Consider the following 15406-nt stretch of genomic DNA (forward strand, 5'->3'; position numbering starts at 1 on the left):
CACTTACGACAATTTTAAATCTATGTAAGAGCGAAGGGAAGTCAGCCAGGCAACCGTATTCTGCGTTCTGTGGATTATACTTGGGAACGTAGCCGTCGGCTCCGGCGCACAGGAACACCTTCTCGATGTTGCAGTGAAAGGAACCACCTAGGTTCTGGACGGGATCCACCATGACCCGACCGTAAATTGTATCGCCTGAAACAGAGACGTGGAAATGTTATTTCTGTTAAGTGATAAGGTATGTCTATGTGACACTGCAGACAGTTTGTGACAAGAATGACACTAGAAAGCATTTCCTTCTCTTCCTAATCTGGCATCAAATGTCGAAGACCTTTTTGCGTTAGCTTCAGGATCCGGTCCACTCCCAGGCCTCAGAGGAGACCACTTTGCAGACGACCACAAGTACTGGAGATTTATTGACCCTCACGTGCTCAGCCGGTAGTGGGATTAACCTCAAGGCTTGGCCTATAATTTAACATTCATAACATCCCGTTGTGGCTAAAGTCCAGTTTACGTAAGTATATTAGTTGGCAAGATATAGGCAAATCATTATAGAATAACACTAAAAAAGAAAAATCAATAAAACGTTGAATTAGATTTATTTGATTTTTAAACATTTTTTAAATTAAAAAAAATTCTACTGAAATACAGTTGATTTACAATGTTGTGTTAATTTCTGCTGTACAGCAAAGTGACTCAATTATACATATATATATATTCTTTTTCATATTCTTTTCCATGATGGTTTATCACGGGATATTGAATATAGTTCCCTGTGCTATACAGTAGGACCTTGTTGTTTATCCATTCTGTATGTAATAGTTTGCATCTGCGAATCCCAAACTCTTAATCCTTCCCTCCCCAAGCCCAGCTTTATTTGATTTTGAAAGAGGGTTTAAGGAAACTCCCTGGTATTTCATCATCTCTTTCACAGCTACTACTGAACACCTACCACGTGTACTAGGTATTTTGCTAGGTTCTGGGAATATCCCACTAAACAAGACAGGCACAACCCTTGCCCAGGAACTATATGTTCTCATGTAGCTGCAGTATTGGTGTGTACTCAAGTTGAAAAAAACATTCACGGAAAAAAATCCAGACTTGTTTCAAAAGTCATTTAGATAAGGGACATAGAGGTTAACCTCCCCAGAATAAAAACCATCCTGTAACATATATCCAATTTCAGTGACCCCTCCGTGCCAAAATGATAAAGATTCAGTTATAATCTCAAAACCATACCGGAGGTTATAATTGTCCCCCTCAAACACAATCCCAATAAAGTAAAGGACAACAGATATAATGGCAAACAGATGAGCAGGTCTCTCATTTGTAAAGTGATACCTTCTGCAAAGGCAACATCACTCTCCTGTCCAAATCCCATGGATCCATCAGACAGCCAGAGACTCTTCTTGGAGAGCAGGTACATTTGGGTGTTCAGGCTAAACTCAGCTGCCACTGGATCACTGACCTAAAACCAAGTGTAAAGGCCCTTTTATGTGTTGTTGATGGTTCTGGTGGTGCACAAACACATTATTTGTAGATACACACATGCATTGTATGCTGACATAAAGAACGGTAAACACTGCACTGAAATTTTCATGTCCAGCCATACCAACTTCTTAGGCAATTGTAACACTGACTTTGTCCTTCTTAAGAAGACAAAACTGTCAAGGTTAAATCATTTTTCGAATGGGACTAACTAGCATTGCTTGGGCTCATGTCCACTGGTTTACTGGAATGTATAAGGGACTTGTAAACAGTGGAAGGCCAACATTTAGTAAGAGTTCTTGGGCAAAAGATGCCATCACATTTCTTTTAATACATATTGGCAATTAGGTACTCTGAGGGGGCATGAACTACAGGATATTTATTCTCCTTGATGATCAAGAACAAGATGAAGAAGTACAGAACTCTGGGGAAAATTCTCAAATCTCCAAGGCAGCAAACTCCAGGAGGAGATCAGATCCCATAAGAAAAGAAATAACCGTTGCATACTCTTAACCTGTGGATTTTATATACCGAACCAGCAATGGATAAAGGGCAATTCTTTCTTCTTTCCTTCCTCCCTTGTTCCCTTCCTGTCTGACTTCCTTTTTTTCTCAGCATGTAAGAATTGAAGTCATTGGGTGAGAAAAAATTTTTTTTTTACTGATAAAAGTAAACTATGACTTTAACAAAGTGGGCTCCTACATGGGAAAAGAATTCTATGAGACACACCTGTTGGAATCGGATGTCAAGGTCAAAAGTGATAGGCTCTCTGGGGTTGCAGGTGACCGGCAGGCGGTACTCCTGATGTGATGGAGTGGTGCATGGCAGCAGCTTTACGGTATAGGTCCCCGAGTAGTCACGTACCTTTAAGGAGCAGAGAGGACATTCGTGTTTTTCATTAAAAAATCTGAGATGTAATCAAAGGCGGCAGCAAGGGAAAATGAAGAGCCTTAGTCACTTACTGCAAAGTCAGATACAAAGCTCCACTGCTGGGCTGGCTGGTTATAGGTTGGTTCACTCCTTATGAGACGCAGGGAAAACATCAGACCTGGGTGATCAACTGACATGATCATTGAGCTTGTGAAGGACGCTAGAAAAATGCCAAGAACAATAACGGTCTAGTGGTTAAAAGAGTGCATAACAGTTTGGAGTTTTCAAAGTGCCTTATGGTACCTTATTTGCATTTATTCTTATAATAAGCCTGCAAAGTAGCAGGGTTGGTATAATAATCCTCATTTCGCAGTTAAAGAAACTGGGCTGAGAGTGATTGTGTGACTCTCCCGGGATCACACAGCTGGGATGTGTGCCTTCTGATTCCTAATGCGGTGCTTTTTCCACTCTGTAATTCTGTCAAAAGATAATTGTACAGAAATGCTCAAATCGTTCAGGGCTACTTTCCAGGGAGGCACAGCCGTTCAATAAAGGCTGATGTGAATGCACTCATTATGCACTGAAGCTATGAACAGAACCTCAGACTATTTGCATCCACAGAGCCAGGCACACCCAATTTATAAATGGAGTCTAATTTTAATTAGATTGCCTCAATCATAGCTAAACAAAGATTCAGTTTAATAGAAAGGTAGACACGTGGAAGGGAACTGTAAAGGCCAGCAAATCCTCATTTTCCAGAACAGTCAATTACAATAAAGCAAAATGATTCTTTTTGGTTCTGTATTTCAGAGCTCAGACTCACAAAAATACAGAAAACTGTCTTTCTCTTCCTGAATTTTCAGCCTTATTCTCTCCGTCCGACCCAGGAAAAAGAAGGACACAGAAGACAGTGCGTGAATTATTTCCCTCTTCCAATCTGACATGAGTTGGCACACCAGTAAAATGTGCAAACCAGTTTAGTAATGCGAAGTCAAATAAAAAATTATTTCTAATGAAATGAAATTTTTTAAAAAAGCTTAGACACGGGACGTTAGTGACTACCACATTATTGATATTCACAGCACAATCCATCAAAGTAGTAAAATTACATAGCTAATACTTACGATAATTAGTTAACATGTCTGAAACCAGTGTAATAGTGAAGTGGCACTTCTGTCTCCTTTTTAAAGGTTTCTTACAGTACCTAGAAAAGAGCTGTGCTCGCTGAACAAATGACCTAAAATTCAAATTTTTGGACAACACATTTGGAGTAGAGAATGGGAATGTTGTGGCTATGCTCTCAATCTAAAGGAAAACTCTTAAAATTAACTCAGTAGAGTTTTCTTTTCTTTCTTTTCTTTTCTTTCTTTCTTTTTTTGGCCACGCTGCGCGGCTTGCAGGACCTGAGTTGCCCGGCCAGGGACTGAACCCAGGTCACGGCAGTGAAAGCGCGGAATCCTAACCACTAGGCCACCAGGGAACTCCAAGTAGAGTTTTCTTTTAAATTTACTTTAACCATTTGGTATTTTCTCTAAAATTCTACAGTGATGATTTTGTAGCTTATAAGACGTAGCTGAGCAATGATCAAGCCCTCATGTAGATATTTGTACATACATGATTTGTTGAAAGTAAGGGCTTCAAAGCTCATACGGAAGCATGCTGAAACATGTGCCAATATGGAACAACTATATCCTTGTTGTGTGGGGAGCGGCTATTTAAGGCTAATGGGGCTTACCGGGATGTGACAGCACAAACAGGCCATGGAATTGAGCCTCTGTCTTGAAGTTCACGACCAAACGCCCCTCTTCACCGATGCGCATGCTAGTTGGGTAGAGAGAACCTATGATGGGATGGGACACAATATTGGTGACCAAGGACTCCTAATGTCTGGGGTTTCTTCCAAAACCAAATTCAGGTTCCTCTCATCTTTAAGCATTCTAGCCAAAGGGTATTACCAGAAAAATTCTGAGTGATCAGAGGGGCAGAAATATTCTTGTTTTGTTTTGTTTTGTTTTCTAACAGGAAAAGCTGTCTAGAAGGCAGGCAGGATAGAATTAGGTCACATGAGTGAGGTCCATAGGAAATATACAGAGTGATTACAATAGGCCAAGATATTTCTTAAAGCTTTAGTCTATAGAAATTAAGCTGTAAATTGAGAGACAGGATGAGCTGGTCGAATTTTGAAGATTTGGACATGTAGGTGGAAACAGGTTTGTGCTCTCCAGAGTCATGCCAAATGTTATAGGCTTAATGAAAACTCCAAAACTTTCCCAAGAAATTTAGCGAGCTGACCAAAGTTGGCTACAGATAGAAGAAGGAAACATGAGATCCTTATGTAAAGTTGAGAACCAAGAGATGGATCTGCATTAAGAGTCACTTAATATACATTTCCTAAGGCAAGATATGGAATTAAAACATTTGAAATGATCTAGAATGATTATTTAGGGTAATCATATTACCTTTCGCATAGCTTTAAGGTAAGTTTAATCTGTTTAAGACAACACACTTTGAGATGGCCTATCAACAGTATTTTCCCTCTGGCTCATAAGAAGTAATGATGGTTAGACATACATGGAAACTGAACAGCAGTATGTGCCTGAAAAGAAACAGCACTAATTCTACTAATGGATTAATTAGCTTCGTGCTTGCGGACTTTGAATTATGATTCTGACATCAAGACTGAAACAAAGTTATGCAGATGATTTTGGGGCCCAAACTGTAGTGGCTAAAGTATTATAGAATAATAGAATTTTAAAACTGAAAGAATATTAGAAGTCTAGTCTATCTTTCATAAGAAATTGACTGCCAAAGGTCAAGCAATATGTTTGAGATCACACAGTTAGTTAGCTATAGACCCAGAACTAGAATCCAGGACACAATTTATACTGGGCTTTAAAATGCATCTCCCATTTTCAGAAACAAAAATGTGTAACTTTTTCTCTTGGGTTCATTCCTTACTTTCAATTGGAACTTTCCTTATCCATTTTCTAAAATCTAGAGAGAGAGGGATTGTGTTGAGTAACACATGAATGATTAATCACCTTTAATGGACATTATATTTAACAGTCACGTATTGTGCAAAATTTGATGCATTGATATAATTTAGTTAAAGAAGTTTTTCCATGACAGAAATGAAATTATTTAAAAATATTGACTACAAAAATAAAATACATTGAAAGGTGCTTCTATTATTTTTAGCTGCAGTAAAAATTTCTCTGAAGTCATTCAAATAGGTAAGAAAACTAGTTTTCCAAGTCTCTGTTAACTCACCTTGGAGTTCAGCTTCTGGGGGGCTGACAATTCCATCGGTCCACAAGATGGCAGTGTCATACACGAAAGTTAGACGAAGCTCCGACTTCAAGTCAAAATGCTGCCAGCCTCCTACCCCAACGGGGGAATGGAACACGTAGGAAACATACAGAGGGACTCGAAGAGTCACATAGGACTGCACTAGGTTTAGGACCTAAAACAATAAAATTATATCTATCAACACGATTCAGTGTTGCTGATTAAACCAGCTTAATTTTGTGCAAGCCATTTTCTCCTTTCACTTATCTAAAGGTTTTGAGTTAATCACTGAGAAAAGGAAATGACAGCATTTATAACACTACTGTCTCCTTCACTTAATTTTGGAGCAATTAAATAGTTGTCACTCTACTACTTTCCTTTGCAGCAAAGGAGAGGCAGCAGAAATCTTTAAGCTAAAGTACATTATTTTGAGCATACTAAAACAGTGCTTTGTTTTTGTAGCAGCTTTATTAAGATATAGTTCATATACCATGTAACTCACCTATTTCAAGCGGACAAATCAATGCTGTTTAATATATTCAGGGAGTTGTGCAACTTTCACCGCAATCACTTTTAGGACATTTTCATCACTTCCAAGAGAAATTCCATATCCATTAGCAGTCATCCCCTTATTCCATCCTCCCTCCTCAGTCCCTGGCAATCACGAGCCTACTTTCTGTCTCTAGGCATTTGCCTATTCTGAACATTTTATATAAATGGAATCACACAACATATGGTCTTTTGGGACAGGCTTCCTTCACTTAGCATAATGTTCTCAAGGTTCATCCATAGTGCAGCATGTTTCAATACTTTTATCACTGAATAGCATCCCACTGTACACATATACCACATTTTATTTATCTATTCATCAGTTGATGAACATTTGGGTTATTTCCAGCTTTTGCCTATTATGAATAACAGTGCCGTAAGTTACTTTTAAATTATTATATAGAGGAAGAGGAAATAAAGCAGGAAAGACCTGGAAGCGAACATATTTAGTAGTGACATGCAACATTTAAGATTACATGTAATATTTAAGACGGCTCAAAAATAATTAGTTGAAGTGTCTTCTTACAATTTATACTTTCTTCTTTTGTATTTTGCAGGTGGATTGGGGTCATGGAGGATAAACTAATAATATTTATTGAGCATCTACCACTTTTCAGACATCGTGTTAGGTTCACAAATAAAGCTACTCAATATTTTCATTCTCCCCCATAGTTATATTTATATGTATGTGTGGATGATTGAATGAATGGATAGAGAGATGAAGGATAGAAAGAGAGAGAGAGAGGAAAGTTAAGACTCAAAGAAATAAAGCAAATTTCCCACAGAAATTTCCCACTTCCTTCTGGAGTAGCCCTGCCAATAATAGACCCCAGCCTTTGGCCCATGCTTTTTCTACTCTTTCACACTTTATCATATTCCAAACAAAGCTGAGGGCGGTCTTAAGATCACCTAACAAAGGTTATCATCCTTAATTCTCAGAATAGCTCTGCAGAATAGCAGGGAAAATACAACTATCTTCTTTTACACAAGAGGAAACGGGCTTAGGTCAGATCATACCGCTTACAAGTTTGAGTCAGGTTTTCTGATAGGTCTATTTCTCCTTCCACCCTGAGGTGGCAACAGGAATCATATATGTGAGTTACTGAATAATTTAAAACATGATAGCTCTTATTTATCATTTTGTCATGGGGTTAAAAGTAAACTCCTCAAATCACAAAATGACAACCTGAATCACCAACAAAAATATATTGAAAGAAAACCATCCACCAAGCAAATTATTTGATTCTCAGCTGTGTAGTAGCTAACACTCCTCATTATCTCCTAACGTGGCCAGCAGGAGAGGTGCCTTTGCACTGAAGTCCTCTGAGATAGCAGTTTCTAAGGGTAGCTATTCCTGCAGTCATTGAGAAATTGATCTTGAAGTGCAGTTTTAACACCTTGACAGTGTAATGGAGAGTAATTGTCAATCCATATGCCACTGGTAATTAAGACGACTATTTCATCCTGTGATTTTAATAAACACTCATTAAAAAATAGGCTGTAGACATGGATTTCCAATTAAACTTTCTAGGTGCTAAAAATAATTTTGCCAACGTGACATTCTATCCATCAGGTGTTACCGAGTGTGCTATTTTGGAGAGAACTATTAACATTCACATCCTAGGAACAAGTTACTTGGCTCCCTGACTAATTCTTACTTGATTTCATTTGATTCTCCCGGTAACCTAGAGTTTGATCATTTCTGGACATGGAATCGGCATCTTACTGCATTTTCTTGTTCACCACAGCCAGGTCTTTTAGTCTGCTTAGAATCTCTGTCTAAAGGAATTGGAGCCCAAATGGGACTAGGTAGATCACCCAGGTCACTTACCTGTTCGTTCCTGTAAAATTGAAGAACACAGTGCAATCAATCTAACCTCTACAGCGGTCCCCAACCTTTTTGGCACCACGGACCGGTTTCATGGAAGCCAGTTTTTCCTCGGAAGGGGGGGGGGCGAGGGGGGATGGTTCCGGCGGTAATGCGAGCGATGGGGAGCGATGGGGAGAAGCAGATGAAGCTTTGCTCGCTCGCCCCGCCGCTCAACTCCTGCTGTGTGGTCCGGTTCTTAATGGTACCGGTCCGCGGCCCGGGGGGTGGGGGACCCCTGCTTTAGATGCCATCTTAATGAACCCTTAATTTTCTTTCAGCCTATTCCACAGGACTTTTAAAAGTTATTTGTTTATACTGAAAGAAATGTATGTTAAATCTGGTATGCTGCTCTTAAAGAAACTGTGACATCATGAGTGAATTTACACGTCCTTACTGATTTGTTTCTTCAACAAAGGCAAACAATAGTTTAAATTCCATATTTAAAGGGAAAGTGCAAAGTGCAAATGACCTGTGAAAGGTACCATACTGACATAAATTTCTACCACTACTAGTAAGTGACTAATGATGGGCACAGGTTTATATTTGGGGAGATATTGCCTGTTGAAGGGACAAGAGAAAGTCTGCTGATCTGTGTCAGATGGTAGAAGTAAATCTGGATTAGTTTTTATTAGTTACATACCTATATTGCTTACTTCTTTAAGAATTTTTAAATATCTATAAGATAATATGTAAATTGAATAGCTTCAGCTACAAGTCCAAAATAAGTGAAGAATTAAAACTACTTGCAATTTGGGCTTCCCTGGTGGTGCAGTGGTTAAGAAACTGCCTGCCAATGCAGGGGACAAGGGTTCAAGCCCTCGTCCGGGAAGTTCCCACACGCCGCGGAGCAAAGAAGCCCATGCGCCACAACTACTGAGCCTGCACTCTAGAGCCCGCGAGCCACAACTACGGACGCCCGCGTGCCTAGAGCCCATGCTCCACAGCAAGAGAAGCCACTGCAATGAGAAGCCCACGCACCGCAACGAAGAGTAGCTCCCGCTCGCCGCAACTAGAGAAAGCATGCACGCAGCCAGGAATAGCCAAAGCAGCCAAAAATAAATAAATAAAATAAATAAATAAATTTAAAAACATCATATTAAAAACCTATTAAGAAAAAGCAGTATACAAAATGGTATGGATAATATTATGCTGTTACTATTAAAAATGTGTATGTATATTGAAAAGAGACTAGAAAATATGTCTGTGTACAGTGACAGTGGGATAATGAGTGAATTCTTTTTTATACTTTTTTAGTTTCCCAGCTTTCCATGGTAATATCTTTATTTTCATTAACCAAAAAACCTACACCATTAAAAATATTAATCGATAAATTTGACAAAATAGGAAGCAACATACTTCATGAAAGTTATACATTTTGGATTCTTCTTGCCATTTCTTGCAGAATGATTTAGAGTGGCTTACATCTTAAAAAAAAAAAAAAAGAGTAAATCAGTGTATTAAGTAGAAAATAATGGAATGGAAAGAGATGACTTCTAAAGTATACTCTAGCCCCAAAGGTCTATGTTTCTAAATCAAACAAACACATAGTTTTTTTAAAAAAAGGAAAATTATTCCACTAACCAAGGAACTAAGAAAAAATATGTATACTTTCCCAAAATCATGCTATGTCTTCTCACGAGTAAATTACAATTTCATATGATTGGAATTGAATTTTTGTAACTTAGTCATGGTCCTTGAATGATGTTATCAGTTGCTGTTTACCTAACAAGATGAGAGTTAAGATTCTGACTTTTTAACATCAATAGTCAGGCTGATGAAAGGTGAAATGAACTGAAGTTCTTTAGTTTTAAGAGAAGTTGTTTTCAAGAGAAAAATCACCAAAAATATCCAATAGTTTAAAAACTTAGTTTAACATTAATAACTATTTTGCATCACAGGTGTTTTTCATTGTGTACCCAATTTAAAATTTTATTTATAAAACACAGGTCACACAAAAAGGTGGAGCAGAATAATTTATTTTATTTATCTCTATTTTTCTTTTCCTGCTATATCTGTTTTTACATTTTAGAAACTATCTGTTAGGAGGGATTTTAGTGGTGAATATCATTAGAGAAATTCCAAGTTTCTTTTTCTTGGCAAGAAAAATTGTTAACTTTTATAAGAGCAAGTATTCGACTCCTGTAACTCGACTTGGAAGGAGTTTAAGGTCTGCGTCTGGTGTCCTCACCGGGTACCCATTTGGTCCCTGGCACAGAGTAGGTGTTCATTGATTATTTCTTTAATGAATGAATGGGCAATGAACAAGATGGAAACAGCAGAACTGGTCTTAATATCAGCTGAAGCTAGTTGTAGTCAAACTGCATAAAACTTAATAAAACTTCATTTATTAACTTCATTTATCTGCTGTTAACAGATAACTATCTTGGATATTTCAGGTGATCCCTTCAGTTTGGTAGCTCTCTGTTATAAGTGAAATAATTTGAATATGGGAGGTTAGAGAAGGCAGAAATCTTTAAGAGTGTGTTGGAAACCTCTTTTTCATCACAAAATAAAATGCAGGGACCTGGCAATATTTCCAGGCGGTAGCTTTTAGCTACTAAGAACACTAAAGATAAAAATCGGTTTGTCATCATGTTGTTCCTGGCAGAAGCAATTACCAGTTAGTAAAATCTGTTTGCATAGTGATTACCTTGATCTAAGGTGGCAAGTCTAGAAAAGGACCAGAAGAGGGAAAGACACATCTATTAGCTGCTTGGCCAGGGCGGTATGGATTGGCAGAGGACAAATAGACCTGGGGTTATTTCTGTTCTTGTACAAAGAACAGAGGAAAAAGTTTATTTGCCTTTCTTGCAATTTCATCCGTGACCATAACCATTCCTCACATTCGCCCAGTTAAATGACATTTAATTCACTCAATTAAATGTCCAGATAAGTATCATGATGTGGTTAAGAGCATAGGCTTACAAACGAATTGAATTGGGACACGTTATTTGAATTCTCTTTGCTTCAGCATCTCCAAAAATGGAGACAAAATTCATATTTGTCTCATAGTGTTGTTGTGAGGACAGAATTAGTGGAAATATGTAAAGTACTTACACACGATGACAGGCATATAGTAAATATTAAATAAATGTTAGCTATTACTATTAGTAGTAGTAGTAATATTATTAGATATTTTCTCTTCTCTAGAACCTAAACTTGTGAGGAAAATTAAGAAAATATCTCAAAGAGTTATATTTCCTTTACTATAATATGTATTTTCTTCTCCCTCACCTACATTTAAACAATGTATGTGTCAGGGGAGGTGAGGATATAGGAGAATATCTCAATAACTAGAGAAGTAGAAGTTCAAACCCAAGAAAGTAGGGGAAAACGAGATAGCCATCTCTGAGCTTCACTCTAAGAGTGAGCAACACGCTTTATTAGATGGCATTGCAATTCCATTTACACTGAGGCTTTAAGAATTTTGTCACAAGAACCTGAAATTTCAATGATTTACACTGAATCTGGTCACCTCTGTTATGTTGATCATCACGCTTATGTTGCTACATTTATTTTCAACAGTGCGAAAGCAGAAAAATCCTTTCAGAAGAAACTCATACAACCAGCTGGCCACCTTACTCCTCAAGGTAACACAAGCCAGTTGGGAACCGGATGGCTCAATAATTCTTATATTGCACCCTCTTTTCTCCCTAAGTAGAAAGTAACACAAAGCCTTCAGGCAGGTAAAACTTCACTGAACCCGGCAGTTGCCAGTTTTCACCTAGTGGAGGAGAACGGTCGATAGCTCAACTACAGAAGCAGGGTAATAACTTCTCTAGTTAGCAGTTGTAATGGGGAAAAAAAAAACTGAACTTAATTAAATAGAGGAACAGTGATTTTAAAACTCCAGCGAAGTAAAATTAATTTAGCTGAGCATTTTATAGTGAGGATTGGCTGGAGAGACGGATTTGCATTCAAAATGCCCTTGATACACCAGAAAAGTGGGCAGAAACAGGCTTAAGTAGGATAAGTGCAGGGTTTTCACTAGGGAAGCCTGTCTGGGTTGCATGTATGAAAGACAGAAAATTACTGCCATTTGCAGAGAAGATAGAAAACATTCTTGAGGCTAAAAAGTGACCACAGACTAGACGAGACCCACAGAGAAGCTTCATGATATGAAGCGCTTTTTAACAAAGAAGACCCAGAACTACAATATAATCCTATTACTATGTCCCATTTTGCTTACGCCAATAGAGCCTGTGACTTCAGCAAGATCCTGAGAGAAGAGCATACAGAAAGAAAACAGGAATGATTTAATAATGGATTGAAAACAGGCTCTGGGAGGAACGGCCAAAGGAATGGAGATATTTGACCTATAAAGGAAGAGGCTGAAGTAGATGTGTTAATATGAGTCTTTATTCTGGGAATAGGACCTTTTTCCTTTCACGTTTCTTCCAGGTGGCAAAGACAGGGTAGGAAAGAGGGACTTGAAGAGGTAACACTTACGAGGGTTTAAGTAACCTGCCCAAGAAGATGTAGCTAGAGAATGTCAGAGCCAAATATAAGTCCACATTTGCTTGATTCCAATATGCAGGCTCTTTCCACTGTTCTACACTGTCTTCCTGTTGGTGTTTTTGCTTGGGATTTTTAGTAATTCATGCAGGTTTCTGGATATTTTGTTGCTTTTAGAGGAGATAGAAATAGAAGTCTCACTACCTTGGAGCCCAACAGTTCCCAGACATAATATGTGGCCATTAGACATCAACACCACCAGAACTGGTCAAGATTCACAGCTTTGCTCTGGACTTAAACTGATAGTTACTGTCTACTTTTCTCTTGTTACTACTTGCTTTATAGTTTAACATCACAGGAATATAGCACAGAAAAAAAAAAGTCCAGCCTCACCTCAGCTAAATCGTGAAAGACAAGACATCTTCTGGGTACCATTCAACGTCTTAATGTATAAGCCTACGTAAATAAGCTCTTTGTTTTGGTCCAGTTGGACAAAGCATGGCTTTTAATTCAAATACTCATCACAAATCTAAGCTACACCCTACATACTTTAGATTCTCTATTATAACTGCTAATGGAGACCTTGCTTCACCATCATTTTAACAACAATGATGATGGTGGTGATGGGGGGGGATTGTGTGTGTGTGTGTGTGTGTGTGTGTGTATTTTATGTGTAAATGTCTGCCTGTGTAGTATGAAGAGGAATCAGTAATTGTAGAGTAGAAATAACAGTAAGCTTTAAATGAAAATACTTTTGACTATGTTAGTGATGGAGAAATGAACCAGATAGGGAGGAAATGGGGAGAAAACTAGAAAGAAAAAGGAGAAATGGGAGTAGAAGGAGAGAAAGATAGAAGGCGGGGAAAGAAGAAAGAGAGTAAGGAGGGAGAAAAACTAGACTGACCCTGAGGACCCTCATTTGAGATGGTTCATGATGCATCATAGACATCTGTACACAACACACGAAATGAAGATGTATACTTCGAAGACAAATTCGTATTTGGAGTTTTCTAATATCAGAGTAGATTTGGAGCTTACAGCATAACTATACGGTGTCCTTTCAATACAAAGATAATGTTACTGACCCATTGCTAAAAAATACGTAGATTTTGACACATTGTTCTGGAAATAGACATGGATTTCCATACCACTCATGCCAATTACCCGCTCTTTCTTGTGCCTAATAACCTACATCACCAGGATGGAAGACTGGAGCTGAGATTTATTCCAAGTCTACGTAACTGAACAAAAGCAACCGGTTTGTCCAGTGACCAAAGCTCAGATGTTAAAAATCCATACCTGTCCATCGGTTCCAATGGTGCCTCCACAGTCCGTGAGCAGCTCTGACATGTCATAGTAGCTAACAAACTCCCATAAGCAGGCTTCCAGGTTCAGATTTCGGTAGAAGCGTAAGGTATTGGAACCCCTGATAGATGGGCTGTACTGGTAAGGATACGTCTCTCCAATTATTTCTGGATTTTTGGTAGCATCAGTCAAGAACCCGTGGTGGGTCTTTACTTCAGTATAATCCAGGAGGTTGGAGCATTTGTGGTTTCCAACTCGTGTGCCATCAGGGCTGAGGGTGAGCTCAAAGTTGGAGAGTTCCTTGGTGGAGATCACAGGGAGCATGCCTACAAAAATTTTTGCAATCACTGTTACCATTTTTACCAACAGCAAAGGGCTATGAACACTTTATAATCTCTTTATCTCTTGAGAAGACAAGTGTTATAAAATACTGCAGAGCAGTGATTATAGAAGTGGTATCTTAGGACCCCGGAGAATCCCGAGAATATTTCAGGAGATCTATAACATTAAAGCTATTTTCACGACTCTAAGGTATTATTTGACTTTTCCACGCTTATTTTCTCAGTAGTGTACAGTGGAGTTTTTCAGAGGCTAAAATAAATCATATATTGCAATAGATTGAATGCAGAAGCAGACATAAGAATCCAGCTGTCTTTTATTAAGCCAGACACTAAAGATATTTTCAAAAATGTGAAACTATGCCACTCTTTTGTTTTGCTTTATAAATTGTAGTTCTTTTTCTTAAAAGTATGTTTTTCGTGTTAACACGTAATAGATTTATTCTTATTTTAAAATTAATGAATAAATACATATTTAACAATTCCTCAGTTTTAAATCCAGTAAATATTTATAGCTATAACCCACAAAACAAAAGGTCTTTGTGGCCATAAATAATTTTGAGGGTGTCCTCAGACCAAAAAGTTTGAAAACTACCACTATACGGTATAGGCTAAGAGTTGGCAAACTTCTTCTGTAAAGAGCCGAATTGTAAATATTTTAGGATTTGTGGGCCACAAGGTCTCTGTTGCAACTGCTCAAAGCTGCCATTGCAGAGCCAGAGCTGTCATAGATGATTTGTAAAGGAATTCACATAACTGTGTGCAAGAAGACTTTATCACGGCCAATGGATTAGAATTTTATATAATTTTCATGTGTCATGAAACATTCTACTTTCAAAGAAGAAGAATAATGTTTGGTTTCTTCCAAACATTAAAAAATGTGGAAACCATGTTTAGCTTGCAGACCATACAGAAACAGAGAGCAGGCTAGATCCAGTCCATGGGACACAGTTGGTTGAGCTCTGGCATAAGCAATGCAGCAAAAAGGACTGTGAAAGAGGTCTTCTCTTGGCACCTTTTCCACCTCTCCCTCTTAGATTCTCTGGCCCCGCAAAAGAACTGGTCAGCTTCTGCAGAGCTACGGCTATCGAATGTTTCAGAAAATGCTAAGTCAAGCTCTAGGAGAAGCACGAGGGACCAATCTTTCTATTAGGAAGAACTATTATAGGTCTGCCCTTCCCTGATGGTCCCTTCTGCCCTCTGCACATCTGAATCACACCTCCCATATGGGTCTAAAGGTAGG

At 38.4% G+C, this 15406-nt stretch overlaps 1 protein-coding gene across 3 annotated transcripts in view; it reads right to left on the reverse strand.

Annotated features, from left to right (window-relative positions):
- The window catches only part of FREM2 (FRAS1 related extracellular matrix 2), a gene marked incomplete at its 5' end in the record, with an annotated part of 143098 nt that overhangs the window by 9590 nt on the left and 118102 nt on the right, over positions 1-15406 (reverse strand). Inside the window, 7 exons of one of the 3 annotated variants that reach the window (XM_082435470.1) lie at positions 8-195; positions 1342-1468; positions 2218-2352; positions 2451-2578; positions 4094-4198; positions 5629-5821; positions 13820-14151. In XM_082435470.1, the coding sequence (XP_082291596.1) occupies positions 8-195; positions 1342-1468; positions 2218-2352; positions 2451-2578; positions 4094-4198; positions 5629-5821; positions 13820-14151 (1208 nt within the window). The other 2 variants (XM_082435471.1, XM_082435472.1) reach the window with 2 other exon arrangements.

This window comes from Balaenoptera physalus, assembly GCF_965194825.1.
Source record: "Balaenoptera physalus genome assembly, chromosome: 18".
Lineage (NCBI taxonomy): Eukaryota > Metazoa > Chordata > Mammalia > Artiodactyla > Balaenopteridae > Balaenoptera > Balaenoptera physalus.